The sequence below is a fragment of the Arachis hypogaea genome, chromosome 5 (genome assembly GCF_003086295.3).
Source record: "Arachis hypogaea cultivar Tifrunner chromosome 5, arahy.Tifrunner.gnm2.J5K5, whole genome shotgun sequence".
Lineage (NCBI taxonomy): Eukaryota > Viridiplantae > Streptophyta > Magnoliopsida > Fabales > Fabaceae > Arachis > Arachis hypogaea.
The window spans coordinates 90,162,005-90,183,952 of record NC_092040.1 but is presented as its reverse complement, the minus strand read 5'-3'; the positions used below and the strand labels follow the sequence as shown (position 1 = coordinate 90,183,952).

The following is a 21,948-nucleotide window of genomic DNA, read 5'->3' as shown; positions in this document are numbered from 1 at the left end:
TATAAGTCACCATTAGATACTAATAAATAACTTTTTTTTCTTTTTTATTTCCTTTAATGATGATACGGTGTGTAAGCTACTAAATAATTTAACCTGTTATTATAATTATTCTATCCAAAATCTAGAAGAGAAAACCGAGGGAAACAAATACTGGTGAAAATATTGTAAATCAATTCATAGTTTCGCTTATATAGTGAAGAATAAGTTAAAAATATGAAGGTTCTGCTTCAGGGAATAATAAAAAGTAAATGTTTAATACATAATGCATGTTTAACAATATATATAAATATGAAGGCTCTTATAAATTCCTGTTTTTCACCATCTACTAAAATTTTCTTGCAGTAGTGATCATGACTCATGAGCATTCGGCAATGGTTTTTTTATTGTTTTTCTTTGTAAAAGATTGATCACATTCCCATTGGCCACTTTTTCCCTCAAATTCATCCAGTTGAAAATCCCTATACTCCTGTGTCCTGTCGAAAATCTAATCCAAGGTTTCGCACCTCTTCAAAGTTCAAAGCTCCATTAGAATGTTCGGGAATAATTATGAGAAATGCGCTTCAAATTCACTGAAGGAACAAAATTAGCACAAAATTACTAGGACAGATAAAATGGAGGAGGAATATACTATTAAGTTATTTAGATACTAAACTTTTAAAATAACAAATATCCGCATGTCTAGCAACGAATATATAGTTCAGACAGTGCAAATTATTAGAAAATTGTGGATACAAATATTGTGTTCTTTACTTCTTTTAGATATATATTAGTTTATGAATACATTAAAAAATGAAAACAACTAAACAAGATATAATGAAAGAAGCATATTTTAAAATGACTAGTTCATTGTAGAAAATGTTGGTGATGAGACAACTATGTAGTCGAAAAATATAAGCCACTTCAAAATACTAAGATATTAATTAAGAAAATAATAATATCACTCCTTGTCTGATTTTTTTTATTGTATTCTGTATAAATTTATAAAAGAAATATTATCAAAATAAGAGTGATATAACGATATTATCATCTTTTTATTAATTATAATGAATAAATAAAAAAATACTAAGATACTAAAAATTGTCTAATAATGAAATTGTAATTTATGCAAATATTTAACTGCATATTATCTAATATAATAATAAATAGCTTAAAGCTATACCTTAATGTTAATGTTGTTAACAATATAAAATATTTTATTTTGAAAGTGTATTAAAAACAATGATATTGTAAAAATATAAAAGCACACGTATTAAAGAAAGAATAATAAGAATACCACAAATGCATTTACCTTGCACTATGCTAGTTCCACTTTGCTGTGTTGAATCCACTGAATTAGATTCCCCAGTAACATTATTATAAGGATTGGTGAATTGGACATCCTTCATGCTATTTTTTTCTTTGAATACATGAATTCCAATTTGCATGTCAATTTCTGTCCACCCCCTTGGAGAATAGACATCAACAAAAATCTTGGCATGATTCCATTCTTTATTTCTCACAAGTGCTTCATTCACACTGTTTTCATATTTCATTTGTTTTTCATGGAGAATGAATATATGATCAGCTTCTGCCTCTTGCACAAACCAATACTTCTTGTTCTCTAGAAGCCACTTATTTACTGTATTGCCATTGATCTCCAATTTGGGGCAAAAATAGAATGCTATTTGGTGTTTACCCAATGCTCCAAGGAAAACACAAAGTGAAATGGCAGTAAACTTATTTCGAAACCAGAAAGAGACTGATGAATTTCCATTATTACAGGGATGGAACCACTCTGGAATGCAATTCCCTGACCCTGGCACAAAACGCCATATGTTTCTACCCACCTCGCGTAATTCCTGCTGGCCATAGTTTTATTAGTGTATCAATTAAAGTTATAAGATTATGGTACCAAGAACTATTAAATCAAATATGATTCAAATTCGTTAATAAAATTTTTCTAAAAATATTTTAAAATACGATAAAAATAATAAAAAAATATATTTTCTTAAAAGTAAGAAATAACTTTTGTAATTAAGTATATGAATCTATTTACAAATTTGATAAGGTTGCACAAATTTTTGGATTAATTAAACTTAATATATATTATAAACACAAAATACAGATAGTATATATAGCACCTAAATAAATGTAATGTAATGTAACTAAATATAATACAAATAAATGATATTTCATTTTTAATCACGTATTTATTCTTTCAAATATTTTACTAGGATTTAAAATTTAGAAGTTTAAACACTTTTTTAACACAATAAATATTAAAAATCTGAAAAAATATCATTTTTCAATACGATATTAGTGGAGACTCACATGCATTTGTCTTCAAGTGAAGTTGATAGCTGAATATTGTTAAATGATTTAATAAATTTAATTAAATTGTGATCTAACCATTTTCAACCGTCAACTTGGCGTAAAGATAACTACATATGAGTATGGAGAGGTATCAATTACTGAAGAGACACAAACCTCATTCAATAGCATGCTTATATATGAGGAAGGCAGGCTCAAGCAATTTGTTGCAGATAAACCTTCTGGTGGAATTCCTTTTATTATCTGAAGATTTTCACAATTATCTACAATGAGTCTCCTGAAATTGTAGTATTCTTTGGTACTTCCAGGAAGAATTGTGAGGTCTAAATCTTTTAAACATCTACAACATGTCACGGAAAGTGTTTCCAAGTTGGGTGGAAGCCATCTAATACTTTGAAGATTATGACACTGATCCAAATTCAATTCCTTCAAAAGAAGACACTCCATGATGCAATCAGGAAGGAATCTGAAATTAACACGGAACAAGTCTAATTCTTCCATATACATAGAAAACCAACCAAATAAGTTTGGAAATATTCCATGCGATATAGTACACTGAGATGCATGTAGTGTGCTGTTTGAAGACTCCATCCAACTCAATTTTTCTTCACCTTCATCTTGGTTAGGTGTTCGACAAAACACGATGTGTCTCAGTTCTGGCAATAAGGTAATGTTGCTCGGTAACTGAAGCATTCCACATTCAAGCATTTCCAAGTCTCGAAGCCGAGTAAGATTTTGGATGGAATTTGGCAATTCTTTTATGGGAGTATACTGCAATCTTAGCCGTGTTATCTTTTCCATCTTGTCTAATATCTCTGGAAAATTCTCAAGGCTTGAACACCATGAGAGATCAAGTTCTTCAAGAGATGGCAACAAAAGGGATGGAAAGCTTCTGAGCTTACAACAACCAAAGGCATTAAGTAATCTAAGTTTAATCAAAAACCCAACTGACTCATCAATTTCAATCAAATTCACACAGTATGAAAATGATAATTCTACTAAATTCTCTGCAGAAAATAGATCAGGTATAGCTTTTATGGCAGTGCAATCTAACTCAAGCTTTGTTAAATTCTCCATCTTTTCTAAGATTTTTGGAAAATTCTCAAGATTTGAGCAGCTGGTGAAGTTGAGTTCTTCAATAGATGGTAACTTAAGGGGTGGGAAGCTCCTAAGCTTGCTGCAACCAAAGGCATTTAATATCTTAAGCTTCCTCAGATTTCCAACCGATTCATCAATTTCAGTCAAACTCTCACAGTTTGAGAATGATAGTTCTTCCAGATTTGGGGTAGAAGATAGACTAGGTATAGCTTTTACACATTCAGCATCATCAAAATTCAAAACTCTCATGTTCACAAACTCCTGGAAAAGTCAATTAAAAGGAATCACATGAATGTTAGTTAATAGAATGAGTCATTCAATAGGACATAGTTTTAGAACTTGCCTTGAGAAAATTGAGTGACATTAAGCGATTACTGGGTAACTTGAACAGGATAAGTTCCTTTGGACAAAAATTAGCTGGTAAAGAATGTGAAGAATATCCTGGCCATTCAAATACTCTCAAACTATTGGGAAGGTGATTGGGATCTTGCGAAAAATAGACATTTCGATTTATAAGAGTTTTGAGACTTTCCATATCTTTGAAGCCTTCTCCATCCCATTCCACCACTTGTTCTTCTGAGCTGGAAAGGTCTAGAATTATCATTTCAATTTTATCATGAATGCCCTGTCAACATATATCATTCAAGTCAAGTAAAGAAATCTAGCAAGAGCCAAGATGAGAAATCAATTCAGTTACATAGATCTTACATACCTTGTGTTTAAAAAATTGAACTATAGCTTCATAGGACGACAAGAGATAGCGGTGTCCATGCTTTCCTTCTTGTTCAATTTTCCTACCCATTTCATGTATCTTGTCATGTAATCTCACCTCATTGTCTTCAATCATTATGAGAGATTTCTCCTCCAAAAGTCGAATAGCATATATTGGGCAGAAACCATGATGTGCACGAAGCATATTGTTGACCTCTGTCCTACTGAGTCCTTTAAAGCAACAAGCAATGTCAAGAAACACACTTTGCACTTCTTTCTCCAAACGATCAAAGCTTCTTTTAAGTTTATCATAGATTTCTTTGCCAAGATTTCTTTCATAATGGCCTAATGCAGATTCCCATTCATCTGCATTTATACTACCCAAATCAGAACTTATTAATTCCAAAGCCAATGGATGCTTTGCACAATAAGTCACTGCACGATTTATAACATCATCAAAATGTGGATCAGCTTTCTTCTTCAGTTTCAATTCAAACAATTTACGAGCATCTTCAAATTTTAACCCATTTAACTCATATTTTGTTTTAATCGCATGAAGTCTTAGTACTTGTTGGTCTTGAGTTGTAATTATGACTCTGCTACCAGAACCAAACCAATCTAGCCCTCCAGCAAGTTCTTTCAACTGCTTTTCTTCGTCAACGTCATCAAGAATCAAAAGAACCTTCTTTTGGCGAAGCCTGTGCTTTATTGGAGGAACACCTTCACTGGGGCCTATCAAACTAATATTCTTTTCTCCAACAATGTCAAAAAGAAGCTTCGCTTGTAGATGTTCCAATCCATGCTTACTTGAATTTTCTCTCACGTTTTCAAGAAAGCATGAACTGTCAAATTGGTCAGCTATATAATTAAAAACTGCTTTAGCGAGAGTTGATTTACCTATTCCCCCAATTCCATGAATTCCTACCATGCAGACTTGGTTCTTATTGCATCCCGGTCTTACATCCAAAAGCTTGCATACTTCTTGCACCGGAGACTCCAATCCAACTGGATGCTTTGCAACGCAGAGAAGAGTGCGATTGACATTTTTGGAGACCACTTCAATGATCTTTTCAATGAACTCAAATTCATATTCGTTCCTATCCAATCACAAAATTAACGCTACTATCCGAGTAAAAGTTGACAAACTTTTGATAACTTCTTATAGAATGTTATTTTCATTACTTCAATCCTTGAACTGTACAATCTTTACTTACATTTTCGTTGCATAATTTTACAAAACAATAGACATTTAATTTGAAATTTCAATGCTAATGCATTCCTGAAAAAATAAGGAATGCAATGCTCATTGAACTCTAAAACATAAATCTTAAATCCTAAATTCTGAATTATAAACCCTAACTCTAAACTCTAAACTCCAAACTTCTGAATATTAAACCTTAAATCCTAAAATCTAAAGTATAAATTTGACTCATTGATATAAATATATAAGAGATAGAAAGTAGCAACAAGAAAGGTTTAAGGATATAAACTTTTAATAAAACAACTCATTTTACAAAGAAAAAAAAAATATTAAGAATATGGATGAGGTGGTTACTGAAATTTGAAACTGCTGCCGGACAAGTTAGCTGCTTGCTGAAGAGCTTCTCTCCATTTCTGCACGACGTGGTGGTCATTCCTACGTTGATGCTTAGCCATTGCCTCTTCATAAGTCCCAGTCTGACGTCGAACATCAGAAGCACTTACACCGTAGAACACCGGAAAAACCAACCGTCCCTTCGCCTTGCTGTTATCCATGATGGCTGCAAGTTCAAGCAAGCAGAATGCAGAATCAGCATAACCTGGAGAAAACACAGGGATGGCGGTTTTCGAATCTTGAATTCTCTTCAGGAGCGTTGGCTCGAGCTCCTCTCCTCCCTCAAGCTCTCTGTCAGCATAGAACGTCCGGATTCCCCTCTGTTTGAGAGCGTAATAGAGATTTCCGGCGAAGTGCTTGCCGGTGTCTAGACCTCGGAAGCTGAGGAACACCTCGTAGTCCCATCCGTAGTCTGAGGACAATGCAAGTGATAAACGACGATCTTCCATGCTCATTTTTACAACTTCAAAGACTAAGAGAAATTTGTAAGCAAAATAACCATGGATATATGCTTACAAGTCTCCTTTAATTATTTGATGTTATAGGATATAAGATTACATAAAATATTTTGCTCAGCCTGGAATCACGTGAAACTAGGATCTATTCACATTTCGAAGTCAATGGTTAGGGTTTTTTATATTACAAATTAATGCATCGTATTCAAACTTATTAGGTAAGGGACTGGTACTTCATCAGTTTAATATATTTACTCTACTGTCGATCTTGACTTGATGAAACTGTAAGAGCGACTTATTATATTAACTGTCTAGCATCCATCAATCTGACACCTTGGAATGAGATCTGAAGAAAATTTTATATGAAAAAATATGTTATTCTCTATCATCACAACTGTTTGACTCTCCTTCAAAACATGATATAAGACTCATGGTGAGGTAGAGACTAATATATTTTTTGTTGTTGATTAATTGTAGCCTTATCCACAGCTAGTCACAAGACTAATTCAGTGGATTGCAATAATCCTGGATTATGAATAATATAAGCATATTGCTATTGTTCTAGATTTGTTCACACACACACTTATGTAATTCATTATGCAGGAGCAGGATTATTATGCTATTAACAACTAAAACATATAACCATAAGCACTTGGCCACCTTCAAATGTTAGCAAACCAATAAATGAGAAATGCACAATTCTACAATCGTTTAGATTCATCATTTATGATGAGAACTCTAGTGGAGTTCTTAAAAATTCCAGTCTTTCTCAATATTTTGAAAATTCTCTCGCAGTCTTGACCATTCAGCTATGATTGTTGCCTGAGTTTTCTTTGCCAAAGTATGCTCATGTTCCCATTGTGGTAAATTCTTCTTTAACTCGTCCAACTGAGTTTTGACTGTCTTTCCTTCCTCAAAAATCTCTCTCTTTCTCTTACGAAACATGCCAGCTTCGATTTGAGAAACAGACATAGCTTTATCGACATTGAGTTGCCCAACTTCCAAGAACCTTTTCTTGTTACTTTCCAGACTCATTTCCAGTTCATCAGCTTTCTGCAAATGGGACATTATAGAATCAATTTTCACACTTGCTTCACTGTAGTCCCTACTCCAATGAGTCAAAACCCGTGAAGCTTCCGATATCACTTTGCTAGCTTCTCTTGATATTCTGCCATGATCTGCAGATAACTTGCAGAGGTGATCTAGGTTGGCTTTCAAGATACTGCACAATTCAGGATGCAGCAAAACTGAAGCATCATGCGAGATGACGTGTTGTACTGATCTCAATGCTTCTCTGGCCTCTTTATCTTTCGAAACAGTGGTGGTGACCAACTTATCACGGGAACAAGGAAGCATAGGGATGCCAGAAACATCTAGTGAAGCATAAAAGGCATTCATTTCTACATCATCATCATCACTTATTACATTTTCATCGCCCAAATATTTGTCAGTTGATGTTGATGAAGCAGTACAACTGGATATTGAAGGTACATCTTCTTCACTAGCCTTGCCACTTAATGACAGGGGACTTGAGCCATGAATATTTAGAGTATCCCCACGACACGAGGTACGAGAAGATTCACCTGGAGCCTTTTTTGAAGCTTCAAAGAGCAAAAAGGTAAGCATATACATAAAATCTGGAAATGTCATTTTCAGTATTTTGTTTTGCACATGTTCTGTTAAACAAAATTAACTCAAAGAACATATAACAACGCAGCAAATTAAGACATATCTAGAGAGAAATATATTGACTCACATGGCATGTGGTCTTGGGTCTGAGTGATACATAAAGAAACATCGGTGACAGGAGACCATAACGTGAGCTTTGATCTATTGGGTCTAATGTAAACTGTGGTTGTAACAGAAAAAAAATTAAAAACTAAAAAAGCTTCTTAAGAAACAAGTATCCAAGGAAATTAGTCAGAAAAATTGAGGTGATTGCTGAGAGTATTTAGTATTTACGTCTGCGAACGATGTAGGAACGAGGGTCCCAATTCAGATTATCAACCGGTTGCAATAAAGGCAAACTTGTTTGTTGTTGCTGCATATGGTGCTTGTGAGAATCTTTCATGTGCAGTGCTTTATGATGATCTTTGTCCAAAAGTGGAAGAGTGAATTGGATATCATCCATGCTACTTCTTTCTTTGATTATATGCACCCCAATTTCTATGCTGCCCCACTCCTCTGGCCTCAGTTCCCTCTCACCAGACTTATCCTCAACTGAAAGAGAGACCACCGCTTGATTCCATTCATTTTGTTGAAACTGTTGACCCTCATCATCTTCTAAATCATAAATCCTCATATGGCTGCGAGTAGCACGCGGGCAACTTTGATTTTGATCACTAAATATGCACCCACCATTGTCACTATCATGGGTGACCAATTTTAGATGAGGGAAAAGAGAACACTGATCATCAAATTCAAGTGCTTCCGTGAAAAGAAAACAAAGTGATATGGCAGGGAACTTATTACGGAACCAGAAAGAAACTGATTCTCCACTCCTCTGATGCTCAAACCAACTTGGTATCCTTGTTCCTGGCAAAATGAATCTCCTCTTTCTACCCTCCTCATGCAATTTCTGTTGGTCATAAATAGTTCATGAGTTAGTTAATTTAGCAACAACACATAGATCATATTACCAGAATCACCATATTAATTATCGGTGAAACAAAAAGATACCTTATCTGATAATGCTTCTCTACTTGAACAATTCAAGGATGTATTGTCAGTTGCATTCAAGATTTCTATGTTGGGTGGAATCCCTCTAATCTCTTGAAGATTCTTACAGCTAGTCAGATAAAGAATTCTCAAAAGGTGACAATCTTTGATACATTCTGGGAGAATTGTGAAATGACTTTCTGACAAGTTCAACTCTTGCACATTGGAAAATTGAGAGATAAATATTTGGAGGAATGTATCTGACATATTGCATGAAGACAAATCAATGCGTTTTGTGGTTGATGATGCTGACACTGAGGGCATTTGCTCCACACCACCTTCATTAGATAATAGCAAACTCTTATATCCATGAAATTTCAACTCAAGAAGTTCTCCAAACATGAAAATGCTACTTGGCAATAGAACAGTTCCACCATCACGCAGATCGAATTCTTGAAGCCGAGTAAGGTTACAAATGGAATATGGCAATTCTCTTATAGAAGTTGAATACAGATCAAGATATGTAATCTTTTCCATTTTTCCTAATATTTCAGGAAAACTCACAAGACTTGAACAATTCACAAGAGTGAGTTTTCTAAGAGATGGTAACATAAGGGAAGGAAGATTCCTAAGCTTTATACAACCTTGAAAATCCAATGATCTAAGTTTACTCAAATATCCAACTGACTTATCAACGTTAATCAAATTTCCACAACATGCAAAGTTTAATTCTTTTAAATTTGGGGCACCTGAAACATCAGGGATATGTTTTATCCAATCATTCCAACTAAAATCCAAAACACTCATCTCCACAAACTCCTGCAAAATTCAACACACATATATTAAAATGAATTTACTAACAATAAAAAAAAAAAAAGCTTGTTGTGCTTGCCTTTAATACTTTAACTAGCCGGAGCAGTGTTAAGCAATTTTTGGGCAACTTGAGTATGGCAAGCTTCTTTGGATGAAAATCAACCGGTAAAGAATATGAAGGATATTCCCGCCATTCCAACAGTCTTAAACTATTTGGAAGATAATTAGGACTTCTGGAAAAATTGCCACTTAGAATAATAAGTGTTTTGAGGTTTTCCATCTTCTTGAAAGCCTCTCCATCCCATTCTATTAATTCAGATGTGGGAGCTTGCAGAATTATGAGTTCAATTTCATTGGTTCCCTTTGAAAACAACAAGCCTCAAATAAACTTATAATACCACCATACATGTAATATTAGGATGTCAATACTCCTAAATTAAGAATGTTTTGTATTAAAGAAACAAGCACAAATAAATAAATTATTATTATGGGGATCAAATTTGAAATAGATCAGATAATCAAGATTATAATATTAATGAAGAGAAAACAAATCACCCTCATAAATTTACTTACAATATTCTCTTGTAGAACTCGTATTATATCTTCAGGAAGCCATGACCGACTACGTTTACCAGGATTTTTTGGTGATTCTTGCCGAACAATTTCTCTGCCCATATCTTGAATCAAGTCATGCTGTGTCACATGGCCATCCTTATCAATATTTATTAGAGATCTTTCAGCCAACACTCGAATACCAAGTATCGGGCTAACATCATAAAAGGCATGGAGTACATTTTCAAGATCATCAAAACTATATCCTTTGAAGCAACAAGCAATGTCAAGAAAAAGTTTCTGATGATATTCCTCCAAAGCATCAAAACTTACTTTAAGTTTCTTTTGGATATCTTTATTAGGAATTCTTTTATACTCATGTAATGCAGATATCCATTCTTCTACACTTCTTCCATACAAATTTGACCCTATTACCACCAGAGCCAATGGAAGGCCAGAAGCATAGGACACTACTTTACTTAACATGTGCATATAACTTGGATCAACATTTTCATATTTGAAAGCATTCCACCTAAGCAACTCAAGTGCTTCTTTCTCATCAAATTTCTTCACTTGGTATGTTCTCTCCACCATATGACTTGCCAACAAATGTTTGTCCCGAGTTGTTATAATGATTATGCTGCCAGGACCAAACCAATCGGGCCTTCCAGCAATTGCCTGCAATTGCTCAAGTTTCTCAACATCATCAAGAACCAGGAGAACCTTCTTGCTCTTCAACCTTTGCTTTATTAATGAGATTCCTTCACTTACACTTGCTAGCTTTATATCTTTCTCTCCAAGTGTTTTTGAAAGAAATAACTCTTGGAGATATGCTAAACCATTTTTATTTGAATTTTCCCTCACATTTTCAAGAAAACATAAACCATGAAATGGGTCAGCAGTCAAGTTATAAACTTCTTTAGCAAGTGTGGTTTTACCTATTCCACCAACTCCATATATCCCTACCATAAGGGCTCCACTATTGGATCCACCATTCAGAAGCTTGTTTACTTCCTGTACTCGAGATTCCAGTCCAATAGGGTAATCAGCAACATGCAAAGGAGTACGACCGATCCTGTTTGAGATCTCCTTCACAATCTTCTCGATGAAAGCATGTTCATATTCCCTTCTGTCCAATAATAAATGTCACAACAAAGTGATGCTAAATGCAGCATATACAAAGGAACTCTTTCCTCTAAAGGTTTTGATATAAAATGTTTTCGTAAATCAAAATATCAGATAGTAAAAACCATACTGAAGCTTGAAATCATTGCCAGACAGGTTGGCTGCTTCATGCAGAGCTGTCCTCCATTTCTGCAATTTCTTCATGTCATCCTTGAACCTCTCCTCATGCTTAGTCAACGCAACTGCATAGCTTCCTTTTTGGTGTCGCACGTCACAAGGATCAACATCATAGAAGACCGGAAAAACCAACCGTCCGTTCCCCTTAACACACTCCATGATCTTGACAAGTTCATCTAAACAAAAGGAAGAAGATGCATAGTTCTTGGAGAACACTACAATGGCAATTCTAGATTCTTCAATTGCCTTGACAAGTGATTCTGTGATTTCCTCTCCTTTCCGAAGCTCCTCATCATCAAAGAAGGTGCGGATTCCTTTTCTATCGAGAGCATTGTAGAGATTGTTAGTGAAACCATAGCGAGTATCACTGCCTCTAAAGCTGATAAACACATCATAGGTGAATGCATAACAAAAGGAAGAGGAATAAGAAGAGGTGAGTGGTAGTGTTGACATGATGATACTGAAAGTCTCAGACCAAAAACAAGGACCTCAGTTAGCATTAGAACATAATGGCTAAAAGGGTAGTATTTATGCCAACATCAAAACTAACATTATTACCAAGTAAGTAAGTATTGCCAAAAAGTAAAAGGAAGAAGAAAACTGTGAGGGAATATAATACAAACAAAAGGGCAACAAAGTAAATTACTGATGACTCCTCTGTCATCATGTCCTTATTCTTTTGCCATAGTAAGTAGGTAGGAAGATAGGGTTGCTCTAATAAAATACTAACTTCAAGCACTCCCATCTTGACTATTCTTTTTATCTTTTTCATGTTACACAAAAACCAAAAAAGGAAGTCTTATTTTTACAACTTGCTTTACTTCACATTTTTTATTAGGCACTGATCGGATATATTGGTTTACTTGCCCTTTCTATTTAGCCTTTTTTAAGCATATACCTATTAGTGATGTAGAGGGATTTGGTGTACATCATTTTTTCTTAAAATACCTTTCATCAATATAATTCATAAAAGATAAAAGATATATTTTACTATTTCCAAGACTTGAACTCATAGTCATAACCTTTTAGTTAGAGTCTAAGATACTTATTACCTCAAAATGAAGAAATAGGACAAAATTACTTACTACCTCAAAATAATGTATAAATTTAAATATACATTTTATATACAGATCAAACCTAAATACATTACATGGAAGACAGAAAGTACTGTCATAATCAATCTGAGTTTATTTAAAAATAAAATGGCAAGATTTAGGTCTCATGTCGCATTGAACCAAGGAAGTTTCCATACTCTGATATCACCAAGAGGACGATGACCTGAAAATGATAATAATAAAATTGTCATTACTTTCTTCGACAAAAGATAAATCACCAATCAGATAAAAGCTTGCAAATATTGTAACTTACAAGTATTCATTCATTTTCTTTTTCTTTTTATCAGAAACTTCAGCTTAGCAGCTGAGGAAAACTTTTACCAGCCATTATATATGGCCTCATAAGAAATAGAACTATATATATGTATGTGTTTAGAAATTTAGCAAACCTGGCCATTAAATTTCAATCATTGAACAATATAAATAGAAAGAGCCAACTTACCTTCTAAGCCTTGATTATAGGAGCCTTTCCCTCAGAGAAGAGGAGGAAGAAGACATGGATGAAGAAAATAAACCACATAACCACAGTTTCCACTTGGCAGTTCTATGACTCAATCTCGTCATTTCAGAGTCACTATCACTCATGGTTATTTCTTTACTTGAAACTAGTTGGTTTGTTGTATCTGTCCCTTCACAATCAATTGAATTCCATGATTCTCGTGCCACTGATGGATTCCATGATCCCTGTGGCTGTGTCACTGGACCCCATGATTCCCATAGCATTGGATCCAATGAATCCAGTGGAAGCGATTCGTGTCTTGGATCCCACGGTTCGCATGACATGTAACTCCATGATTTTGGTGTCATGTTCTTGTCATTTGAGGCCTCCTATTCCATTGCATACAAAATTACCTGCCTTAAAATTCATAATCCATGCATATCATAGATATTATACAAACATGTAATTGTCTTGAGTACAAATTCTCTCATGTGAATTTTTTAGCATGATTTGGTTATCTGTGAATTTTTTAAATTTAACACATGTCAAACTTCACAACTCACACTTGTAAGAATAACAATATCCTGCATGGAATTGATGTTGAGCATTGTTCCTTCCCTTTTTGCTTTGTTCACTTTTTTATGACCTTTCAACTTCTTATGATCGATCCGAGTTAAATTTTTTTGTTCTTGCAAACCTGAAAGTGAAAAAAGATTATAGACTTAGCCGATGAAAGAAGGGAGAAGAATATACAAGATATATGCAGAGAAGCAAAACATACACAAGTAAAAATTAGTAATGCTTGCCAGAAAGAAAACTATGTTACCTTGGACAGTGACTGTTGAGGTTTCTTGATTCAGTAAATGATATTTACCCTGAGATAACCATCTGGAATTAAGAAGAATTGGACTATACTGGATATGAGTGTCAGGATCGGAGAATCGGATATCTTGCATGTTACTTCTTTTTTCAATTACATGAACTCCAATTTGCATGCTCCCCAAATCCTCCAATTCTCGAGGCACAAATATGTTGTAATGGTAAAGAGATATTACTGCTTTGTTCCATCCATTTTTCAAAAGCATTTCATCCACATCAGCTGCAAAGGTTACTTGCTTCATACTACAGATATATACATGATGAAGATGTGATACTATATTCAAAGTTTCATTAAAAAGTTCTTCAAAATTGTTGTTGCCTTTGATGATCAATCTCACTCCAATCCGAAGTTCTCTATGATTAGTAAGCCTTTGGTTAAAAAGAACACAGAGAGATAAGGCAGGGAACTTATTACGAAACCAGAAAGATATTGGTTGTCCATCACTCTGAAGTTCAAACCAATCTGGAACCTCTGTTCCTGGCAAAATAAATGCCTTGTCTCCACCATCCTCATGGAACTCCTTGCAGCCATAAATAGTTCTTGAGTTAGTTGATAAACATGTAGATGTAGGTATCAAATCAAAGTCAACCTAAAATACCTTATTCAACAATGTCATTCTGCTGGAGTAACTCATGGATGTGTTGTGCATTGCATACAATATTTCTATGTTGGGTGGAATCCCTCTAATTTCTTGTAGATTCTTGCATTCATTCAGATAAAGAATCTCCAAAAAGCGGCATTCGCTGATGCATTCCGGGAGAATTGTGAAATTACAATATGACAAGTTTAAAACTTGCACATTGGGAAACTGAGGAAGAAATATTTGAAGGAATTCATCAGATATATTGCAAGTACTGAAATCAAGACTTGTTGCATTTGAAGACAGCACTAAGCTCACTTGCTCTATATCATCACCTTCATATGCTAGCAAGCACTCACATTCCCACAAGTCCAAAGCATTAAGTTCTCTCAACATGAAAATGCTGCTTGGCAATAGAATAATTCCGGAGTGACGCAGTTCTAATAGTTGAAGCCCAGAAAGATTATAAATAGAATAAGGCAACTCCTTTATACAAGTGTCAATCAAAGAGAGTTGTCTTAACTTCTTCATTTTTCCTTGTATTTCTGGAAAACTCACGAGACTTGAACAACCTGAGAGATAAAGTTTTTCAAGAGAGGGCAATGCAAGCGAAGGTAACCTCCTTAGCTTTTGGCAACCTTGAACATCGAATATTTTGAGTTTACTCAAAAGTCCAACAGATTTGTCAATTTTAATTAAATTCTCACAATCTGCAAAGCATAATTCTTCTAAATTTGGGGCACCGGATGCATCAGGTATCTGTGTTGTCTGTCTATTTCCACTGAAATTCAAGACTCTCATATTAACATAAGTCTGCAAAATAAAGAAGAAGAAAAATTTTCTCAAAATGAAACTACAAACATAGAGAAAGATAAAAACCTGTTAATATATTTTACCTTCAGTATCTTGAGAAGCTGGAATGATGTAAAGCAACTATTGGGTAAGTTGAGTATGGCTAACTTCTTTGGACGAAAATCGGATGGTAAAGAATCTAAAGGATATCCCTGCCATTCCAAAACTCTTAAGCTATTTGGAAGATGTTTGGGACCTTTAGAAAACTTACCATTTTGAATGATAAGTGTTTTGAGATTTTTCATCTTCTTGAAGGCTGTTCCATCCCATTCTAATACTTCATATATGGGAACTTCCAGATTTATCATGTTAATTTCACTAGTTCCCTTTGAAAACAAAAAGCAAAAGTCAAATACAATGCATGCATATAATGTTAGAACATTGAAATAAAAGATGTCCTAACCTAGTACAAACGACAAAAGAAACTAGTTTAATTAGATATAGTTAATAACAGAATGGAAATTGGTAACAAAGGAACAAATAACTGTTGTGATAAAATATGTTCAAGGGAGATTGAGCAAGATAAAAGGTTCATGATGGAGGAAACCACCCATAGTTACAAGTTATACTCACCGTGTTCTCTTGTAAAACTTGCATTATATCTACAGAAAACCATAACCGGCTGCGCTCCCCAGGCTTTTCGGGTGATTCTTGACGAACAATTTCTCTGCCCATGTCTTGAATCAAGTCATGTAATGTCACAAAACCATACTCGTTAATCTTTATGAGAGATTTTTCAAGCAACACACTAATACTAGATTTCGGGTTGACATCATGATGAGCATGGAGTATGGTTTCAATCTTTTCCCTCTCATATCCTTTGAAGCAACAAGCAATGTCAAGAAAAAACTTTTGTTGATATTCTTCCAAAGCATCAAAGCTTATTTTGAGTATCCTTTGGATATCTTTATTAGGAACCTTTTTGTACTCACATAATGTAGACATCCATTCCTCAATAGTTCTGCCAAATAAGTTGGAACCTATTATAATCAAAGCTAGTGGAAGACCAGAAGCATAAGACACAACTTTATTCAAAACATTCTTATAACTTGGATCAACCTTTTCATTTCTAAAAGCATTCCAATTGAGCAACTCGAGTGATTCTTCCATATTTAGGTCATCTACCTCATAGGTCCTCTCTACCCCATGTGCTGCTAGCAAATGTTTGTTCCTAGTTGTTATGATGACTCTGCTACCATAACCAAACCAATCAAGTCCTCCGGCAATCATTCGCAATTGCTCGAGTTTGTCAACATCATCAAGAACCAAAAGAATCTTCTTTCTTGAGAACCTTTGCCTTATTGTTGAAGTTCCTTCACCAACACTTGCTAGCTTAATATCCTTTTTTCCAAGTACTTTAGAAAGAAGTATCTCTTGGAGATATGCTAATCCATATTTGATTGAATTTTCTCTCACATGTTCAAGAAAACATAATCCTTCAAATTGGTCTGCAATCAGATTATAAACTGCTCGAGCAAGTGTTGTTTTACCTATTCCACCAACTCCATAGATCCCCACCATTTGGTTTCCACCATTAGATCCATCACTTAGAAGCATGACCACTTTTTGCACTCGAGATTCTAGCCCAATAGGATAATCCGCAACATATAAAGGAACACGACTAATCCTACTCCAGATTTGTCCAGTGATCTTCTCAATAAAAACATATTCATATTTTTTCCTGTCCAAGGAAATATATCATGTTAAACTGAGAATTCTCCCACCCCCCCCCCCCCCCCAAAAGTAATCCCCTTAATCGAAACCAACTTGTTACAAGGATTAAAATCTTAGCATGTTTTCTTGGTTATATTAAGAGTACGTTCGTGAATTACAATAGAAAAGATATCAACTCTACAAGATTTTATTTGTATATTTTTCTTTTTTTTTGAATAATTACATTAAATTATATATAAATTACAATTATTTTTTACAAACGAGTCTTTAAATTTAATATTAATTTATATATTACCTAACTAATCCCTAAACAATATAACACTTTTAAATTTATACTATCTAATATAATTAATTTAACTTTTCACATAATACCTAAATTTTAGTCTGATTTGTATAAAAGAAAGAAATTTAGGTTCAAATTTTTACTCACTCATCATATGTATATATAATTTTATGTACATTCATATTTTATATATATTAAGAGTGTGTGGTATAGTTCAAATGACATAATCTCTCCATACTCACCTAGAGTTATATCCGCTGATAGGAGTTGTGTACTTCCCATCCCTTATCTCTAGTATGATTGTGAGACTTGAACTCAAAACTTCTAGCTGAGAATGGAGAGAATATGTTATTTGAATTATAGCTCGTATGATCTTATTTTCTCCTTTTATTTACATTTGACTCACTTAAAATTAACTTTTCACAAGAAAAATAAACAAATAACAAAGATGTACAAAAATATCGGCAGAAACGATTCTGATAACAAAAGTTAAAGAAACGATTATGAGACACTGGAATTGTAAAAACATACTCATAAAGTTTGAAACCTTCACCAGACAAGTTAGCCACTTGATGCAGAGATTCTCTCCATTTATGCACTTTCTCCTTGTTATCCTTGAATCTCTTTTCAAGCCTAGCTAGTGCTTCCCCATAACTATTATTGCAGTGTCTCACATCAGAAGGATCAACATCATAAAAAAACCGGAAAAACCAATCTGCCCTTTCCCTTAACATATTTCATAATAGTGACAAGTTCTTCTAAGCAAAAAGAAGAAGCAGCATAGTTCTTAGATAACACAGGAACTGCAATCCTAGACTCTTCAATTGCCTTGACAAGGGAAGGTGTAATTTCATCCCCTCTCTCGAGCTCCTCGTCATCAATGAATGTTCGGATTCCCTTGTCATGAAGAGCTTTGTAGAGATTGCCAATAAAACCATGGCGAGTATCAATTCCTCTGAAACTGAGGAACACATCGTATTTCCAAATATAGCTGAAGGAAGAGGAAGGAGAAGCTTGCATAATCCCAAGAACAGATCTGATACAGTTGAGAAAAAAGAGATAATGCAATGCAGATTGAAATAAGTCAATATATAAATCCAATCACCACCATTTATAATTGTTACAGTTGAGTTTAGCATTGCTATCCAGGAACAGGAAATTAAGGCCAAGTCAATGAACCATAAATTAAGCCACCCAATACTATTAAATATGGAGTAAATGGTCTCTATCAAAAGTCAAAACAAAATTATTTTTATTTTTACGCTCATTGGTGCCGGTGTTGCGTGCCAGTGTGCTGGGAAGACATAGTGGTGGCACCCTCAGAACACAAAACAAGAGGCATTGGCGCTAATGCTAGAGAGACAAAAAATACAATCACAACTTGTCTTATTTAGCATTCATTAATTGTTGGCTAATTTTTTTTTATCAAATATTTCTGTATGATAGAAATTCACGTGCAGTCAATTTCACGTGATGTTGATAACGGAGAGCCGTTAAATGATTTGACTGACTTGACTAATTTTCATCTAACAGCTCTCAACTATTAACTTTATGTGAAGTCGACTGCACCTGAGTTTTCACCTTTCTGTGTTTATTTGATTATTAAAATATAGGGATGTTTGCGGATCGGATCGGATATGGCCGAAAATTCGATCCGATCCGCACAATTTCCATCGGATCGGATCGGATGTGATATCCGCACTTTTTAGTGCCGGATCCGATCCGATCCGATCCGTAAATGTACAGATCGGATCGGATATCGGATATCGGATATATCCGCATGATTAAACCTTTTCTTTTTAATCATATTTCTATGTAAAAAAATTCAATAAAAATATTTTTTTTCATACTTTTAAACTTATTTATTTTTAAAATATTTTTAATCAAACTCTTTCTAAATAACAAAATAAAAAAATACAATATATGAATAATAATTACTAACTAAAACATACAAACAAGTAAATATAATACCAAACATATATATTTATTTATTTTTTAATTATTATTGTGCGGATCTGCGGATGTAGAGCAGATATCCGCGATCCGATCCGCAAAGGATGCGGATCGTATCCGCAATTTTCGGATCGGATGCGGATATTTACCACGGATATGCAGATACGATCCGATCCATGGACACCCCTATTAAAATACAAGTAAAATACAGATTTTTTCTTAATTTTTAAATAAACAAAATAAATACATTTCTTATGGAAAGATGTATATTTGTGTAATTTATTACTTTTCCTTGGCATAAACAATGAGATTGAAGTGAGAAAAAGTTATATTTTTTATGGAAAGGATGTACCTACTTTTCTTTGACTGTGAGGTATAAATATTTAATATTGTTGTGCTTGTGCATTATATTTTGTCGTTTAATATTTATTAAAAATAACAAACTTATTGAAAATGTTAATTTGTATTAGGTTGGAGGGTCTAATCCAACTTGTTATTGATATTATCTGAATCCAAAATTTGAAAATGTTAATTAATTTCTGTATGTCTTTAGGAGTTTGCTATAAGAAATTGTGCTTTTAAAATTAAAAAAAAAATTGGAAAATATGAAAGTTTCAGTAATAGAAAACATAGAAAATTCAATAGCAGAAAATTCAGATAATGTGTCTGTTTCTCGTAAGAGAAAGAGTGAGATTTTTGAGGAAGAAAACAACACCTAGGCCCTCCTTTCGAGGCAAGCATAATTCTGTAGTGGCATTATACAAACACTCAATTAACAGTATATGAACTAAGGAAATATATGGATTTTCTTGTTTTAAGTAAAGATATAGTTATAACTTCAGTCATTATTTAATCATTTAATAGAAAGTTCTACAACATGATATAAGAGTCAAGATGAGGTGGGGGAATAGTGAAGAACAAGTTAAAACTTTGAAGGTTGTGCTTGATGTCTTAGGAATGAGAGATATTGTTTCAAGAGCAGTTACATATTTCATGGTTGTTGATTAGTTATATAATCTTCTCCACAACTAGTCACAAGGAATCATGCAGTGGATTGCCACAACAATCCTGCATTACAAATAATATAACCCTTGGGTGGAATCCCTCTTATTTCTTGTAGATTCTTGCATTCATTCAGATAAAGAATCTCCAAAAAGCGGCATTCGCCGATGCATTCAGGGAGAATTGTGAAATTACAATATGACAAGTTTAAAACTTGCACATTGGGAAACCGTGGAAGAAATATTTGAAGGAACTCATCAGCTATATTGCAAGTACTGAAATCAAGACTTGTTGCTTTTGAAGACAGCACTAAGCTCACTTGCTCTATATCATCATCACCTTGATATGGTGTTAGCAAGCACTCACATTCCCACAAGTCCAAAGCATTAAGTTCTCTCAACATGAAAATGTTCTCTAAACTTTTTTTTTTAATTAGGTCTATATACTACTTTTAATTTTGTAATTAAATCATTTTCATGTAAAAAATATTAAAATTAACAAAATATTCTTTCCAAAAAATATGTGATCAAAGATCTAATTAAACTCTTAATTGTGAGTATCTTCAATTTGCGGATAAAATATTTCGTTAACTCTAACATTTTTTATACTTGCAAGACCTAATTACAAAATTAAAATTAGTATAGAGACCCAATTAGAACAAACATGTATATTACACAAGGTTCTGAAAATTGGACCGGTCATCGAATCGTTTTACTCACTAATTCATTGGTCCAATTGGTCCAACCGTAATTCAACCGAAAAAAACCATTTTAAAATAAAATAATAAATAAATTATAAAACAACTCTCATTAACACAATAAAAAAACAATCAAAAAATCATTAACATAATAAAATTATAGAATGTGTATTGCTATAATATAAAATTACAGAACATGTTGTCTACTGGCATAGTGGCATGTTACTTATTATTATGACAGCCTCTATCACCAGTTCATTGTGCTGATGGTTTTCAATGCTGCAAGCTACTCCACTCCTAATTTTGAGCTGCTCCCAAGTTTCAAATAGAAATTTCAAAACATTTTAATACTATGGTTTAAAACATATTAAAGATTGAGGTGCATGCATGTATTCAATGAAATCAAAGCAAAACTAACTGAGAAGAACATTAAATTTACTCGTGATTTTTATAGAAAGCATTCCATCTGTTTTACAAGCTTCAAATATAAACAGCTCAAATGCTCATCAATGAAATATGAAAATTATGTAGATGTTTTTCCTCTCTAAAATGAATAGTCCAATTGTTAAGTTATTCCAATTGTCAGCATCATTGTTAGAAGAAAATCTCAAAACTTGAAATCAACCTATTATACATCAAACTCGAAAAGATTATCAAGTTTAACCCAATTTTAACAAGATCTGCACAATGATTAACAACAAAAAAAGCACAAGAGTGAGATAATGAGCACAAAATTTAGTAAATTTACTAGTATTTTAAATTTAAATTTATAATATATAATATAATTAATTTAGTTTATCAGACATCACGTGGGTCTTAATCTTAGTCTGAATGAACCACCCAATGAATTTCTCTTAATTCCCCAGCCTAATTCTCCCTCATGATAAATTCTTCTTCCCTCTCAGTTACATTACATCTCCACATAGTCATCACCATTCCAATTACATTCATTCCCTCATAATTTCATTCTAAGTACGGAC

The 21,948-nt window shown here is 33.8% G+C and overlaps 2 protein-coding genes and 1 pseudogene across 3 annotated transcripts; all 3 read right to left on the bottom strand.

Annotated features, from left to right (window-relative positions):
• Nucleotides 1–162: 162 nt before the first annotated feature.
• On the bottom strand, nt 163–6,723 carry LOC112801817 (TMV resistance protein N). The gene is made up of 6 exons (XM_025844757.3): nt 5,675–6,723; nt 4,121–5,216; nt 3,752–4,033; nt 2,467–3,669; nt 1,289–1,838; nt 163–569 (listed from the first exon to the last, which is right to left on the bottom strand). The coding sequence occupies exons 1-6, from the start codon at nt 6,166–6,168 to the stop codon at nt 526–528; spliced, it is 3,669 nt and encodes a 1,222-aa protein (XP_025700542.1). The 5' UTR covers nt 6,169–6,723; the 3' UTR covers nt 163–525.
• Nucleotides 6,724–6,785: 62 nt separating this feature from the next.
• Nucleotides 6,786–12,093, bottom strand: LOC112801816 (TMV resistance protein N). Of its 2 annotated transcripts, none has more exons than XM_025844756.3 (7): nt 11,447–12,093; nt 10,213–11,320; nt 9,719–10,000; nt 8,848–9,645; nt 8,131–8,746; nt 7,925–8,017; nt 6,786–7,769 (listed from the first exon to the last, which is right to left on the bottom strand). In XM_025844756.3, exons 1-7 carry the CDS (start codon nt 11,944–11,946, stop codon nt 6,919–6,921), a joined length of 4,248 nt encoding a protein of 1,415 aa, XP_025700541.1. In that variant the 5' UTR covers nt 11,947–12,093; the 3' UTR covers nt 6,786–6,918. The 2 variants fall into 2 exon arrangements, with proteins under 2 accessions (XP_025700541.1, XP_072093520.1); XM_072237419.1 differs by having other exon boundaries at nt 10,213–11,317; nt 11,447–12,074.
• Nucleotides 12,094–12,552: 459 nt separating this feature from the next.
• On the bottom strand, nt 12,553–18,470 carry LOC112801814 (TMV resistance protein N-like; annotated as a pseudogene).
• Between the last annotated feature and the right edge of the window lie 3,478 nt (nt 18,471–21,948).

Bases quoted from the DNA above. Each gene is read 5' to 3' on its own strand.
- LOC112801816 (XM_025844756.3), bottom strand. From the start codon at position 11,946: ATGTCAACACTACCACTCACCTCTTCTTATTCCTCTTCCTTTTGTTAT. The intron at 9,646-9,718 runs GCAAGCACAACA...TGAATTTTGCAG, and splicing joins GGCTAGTTAAAGTATTAAAG to GAGTTTGTGGAGATGAGTGT. The intron at 7,770-7,924 runs GTGAGTCAATAT...TGCTCTTTGAAG, and splicing joins GACCCAAGACCACATGCCAT to CTTCAAAAAAGGCTCCAGGT.
- LOC112801817 (XM_025844757.3), bottom strand. From the start codon at position 6,168: ATGAGCATGGAAGATCGTCGTTTATCACTTGCATTGTCCTCAGACTAC. The intron at 5,217-5,674 runs GTAACCACCTCA...GTGATTGGATAG, and splicing joins GGCAGCAGTTTCAAATTTCA to GAACGAATATGAATTTGAGT. The intron at 1,839-2,466 runs GTTTGTGTCTCT...TATGGCCAGCAG, and splicing joins TAAGCATGCTATTGAATGAG to GAATTACGCGAGGTGGGTAG.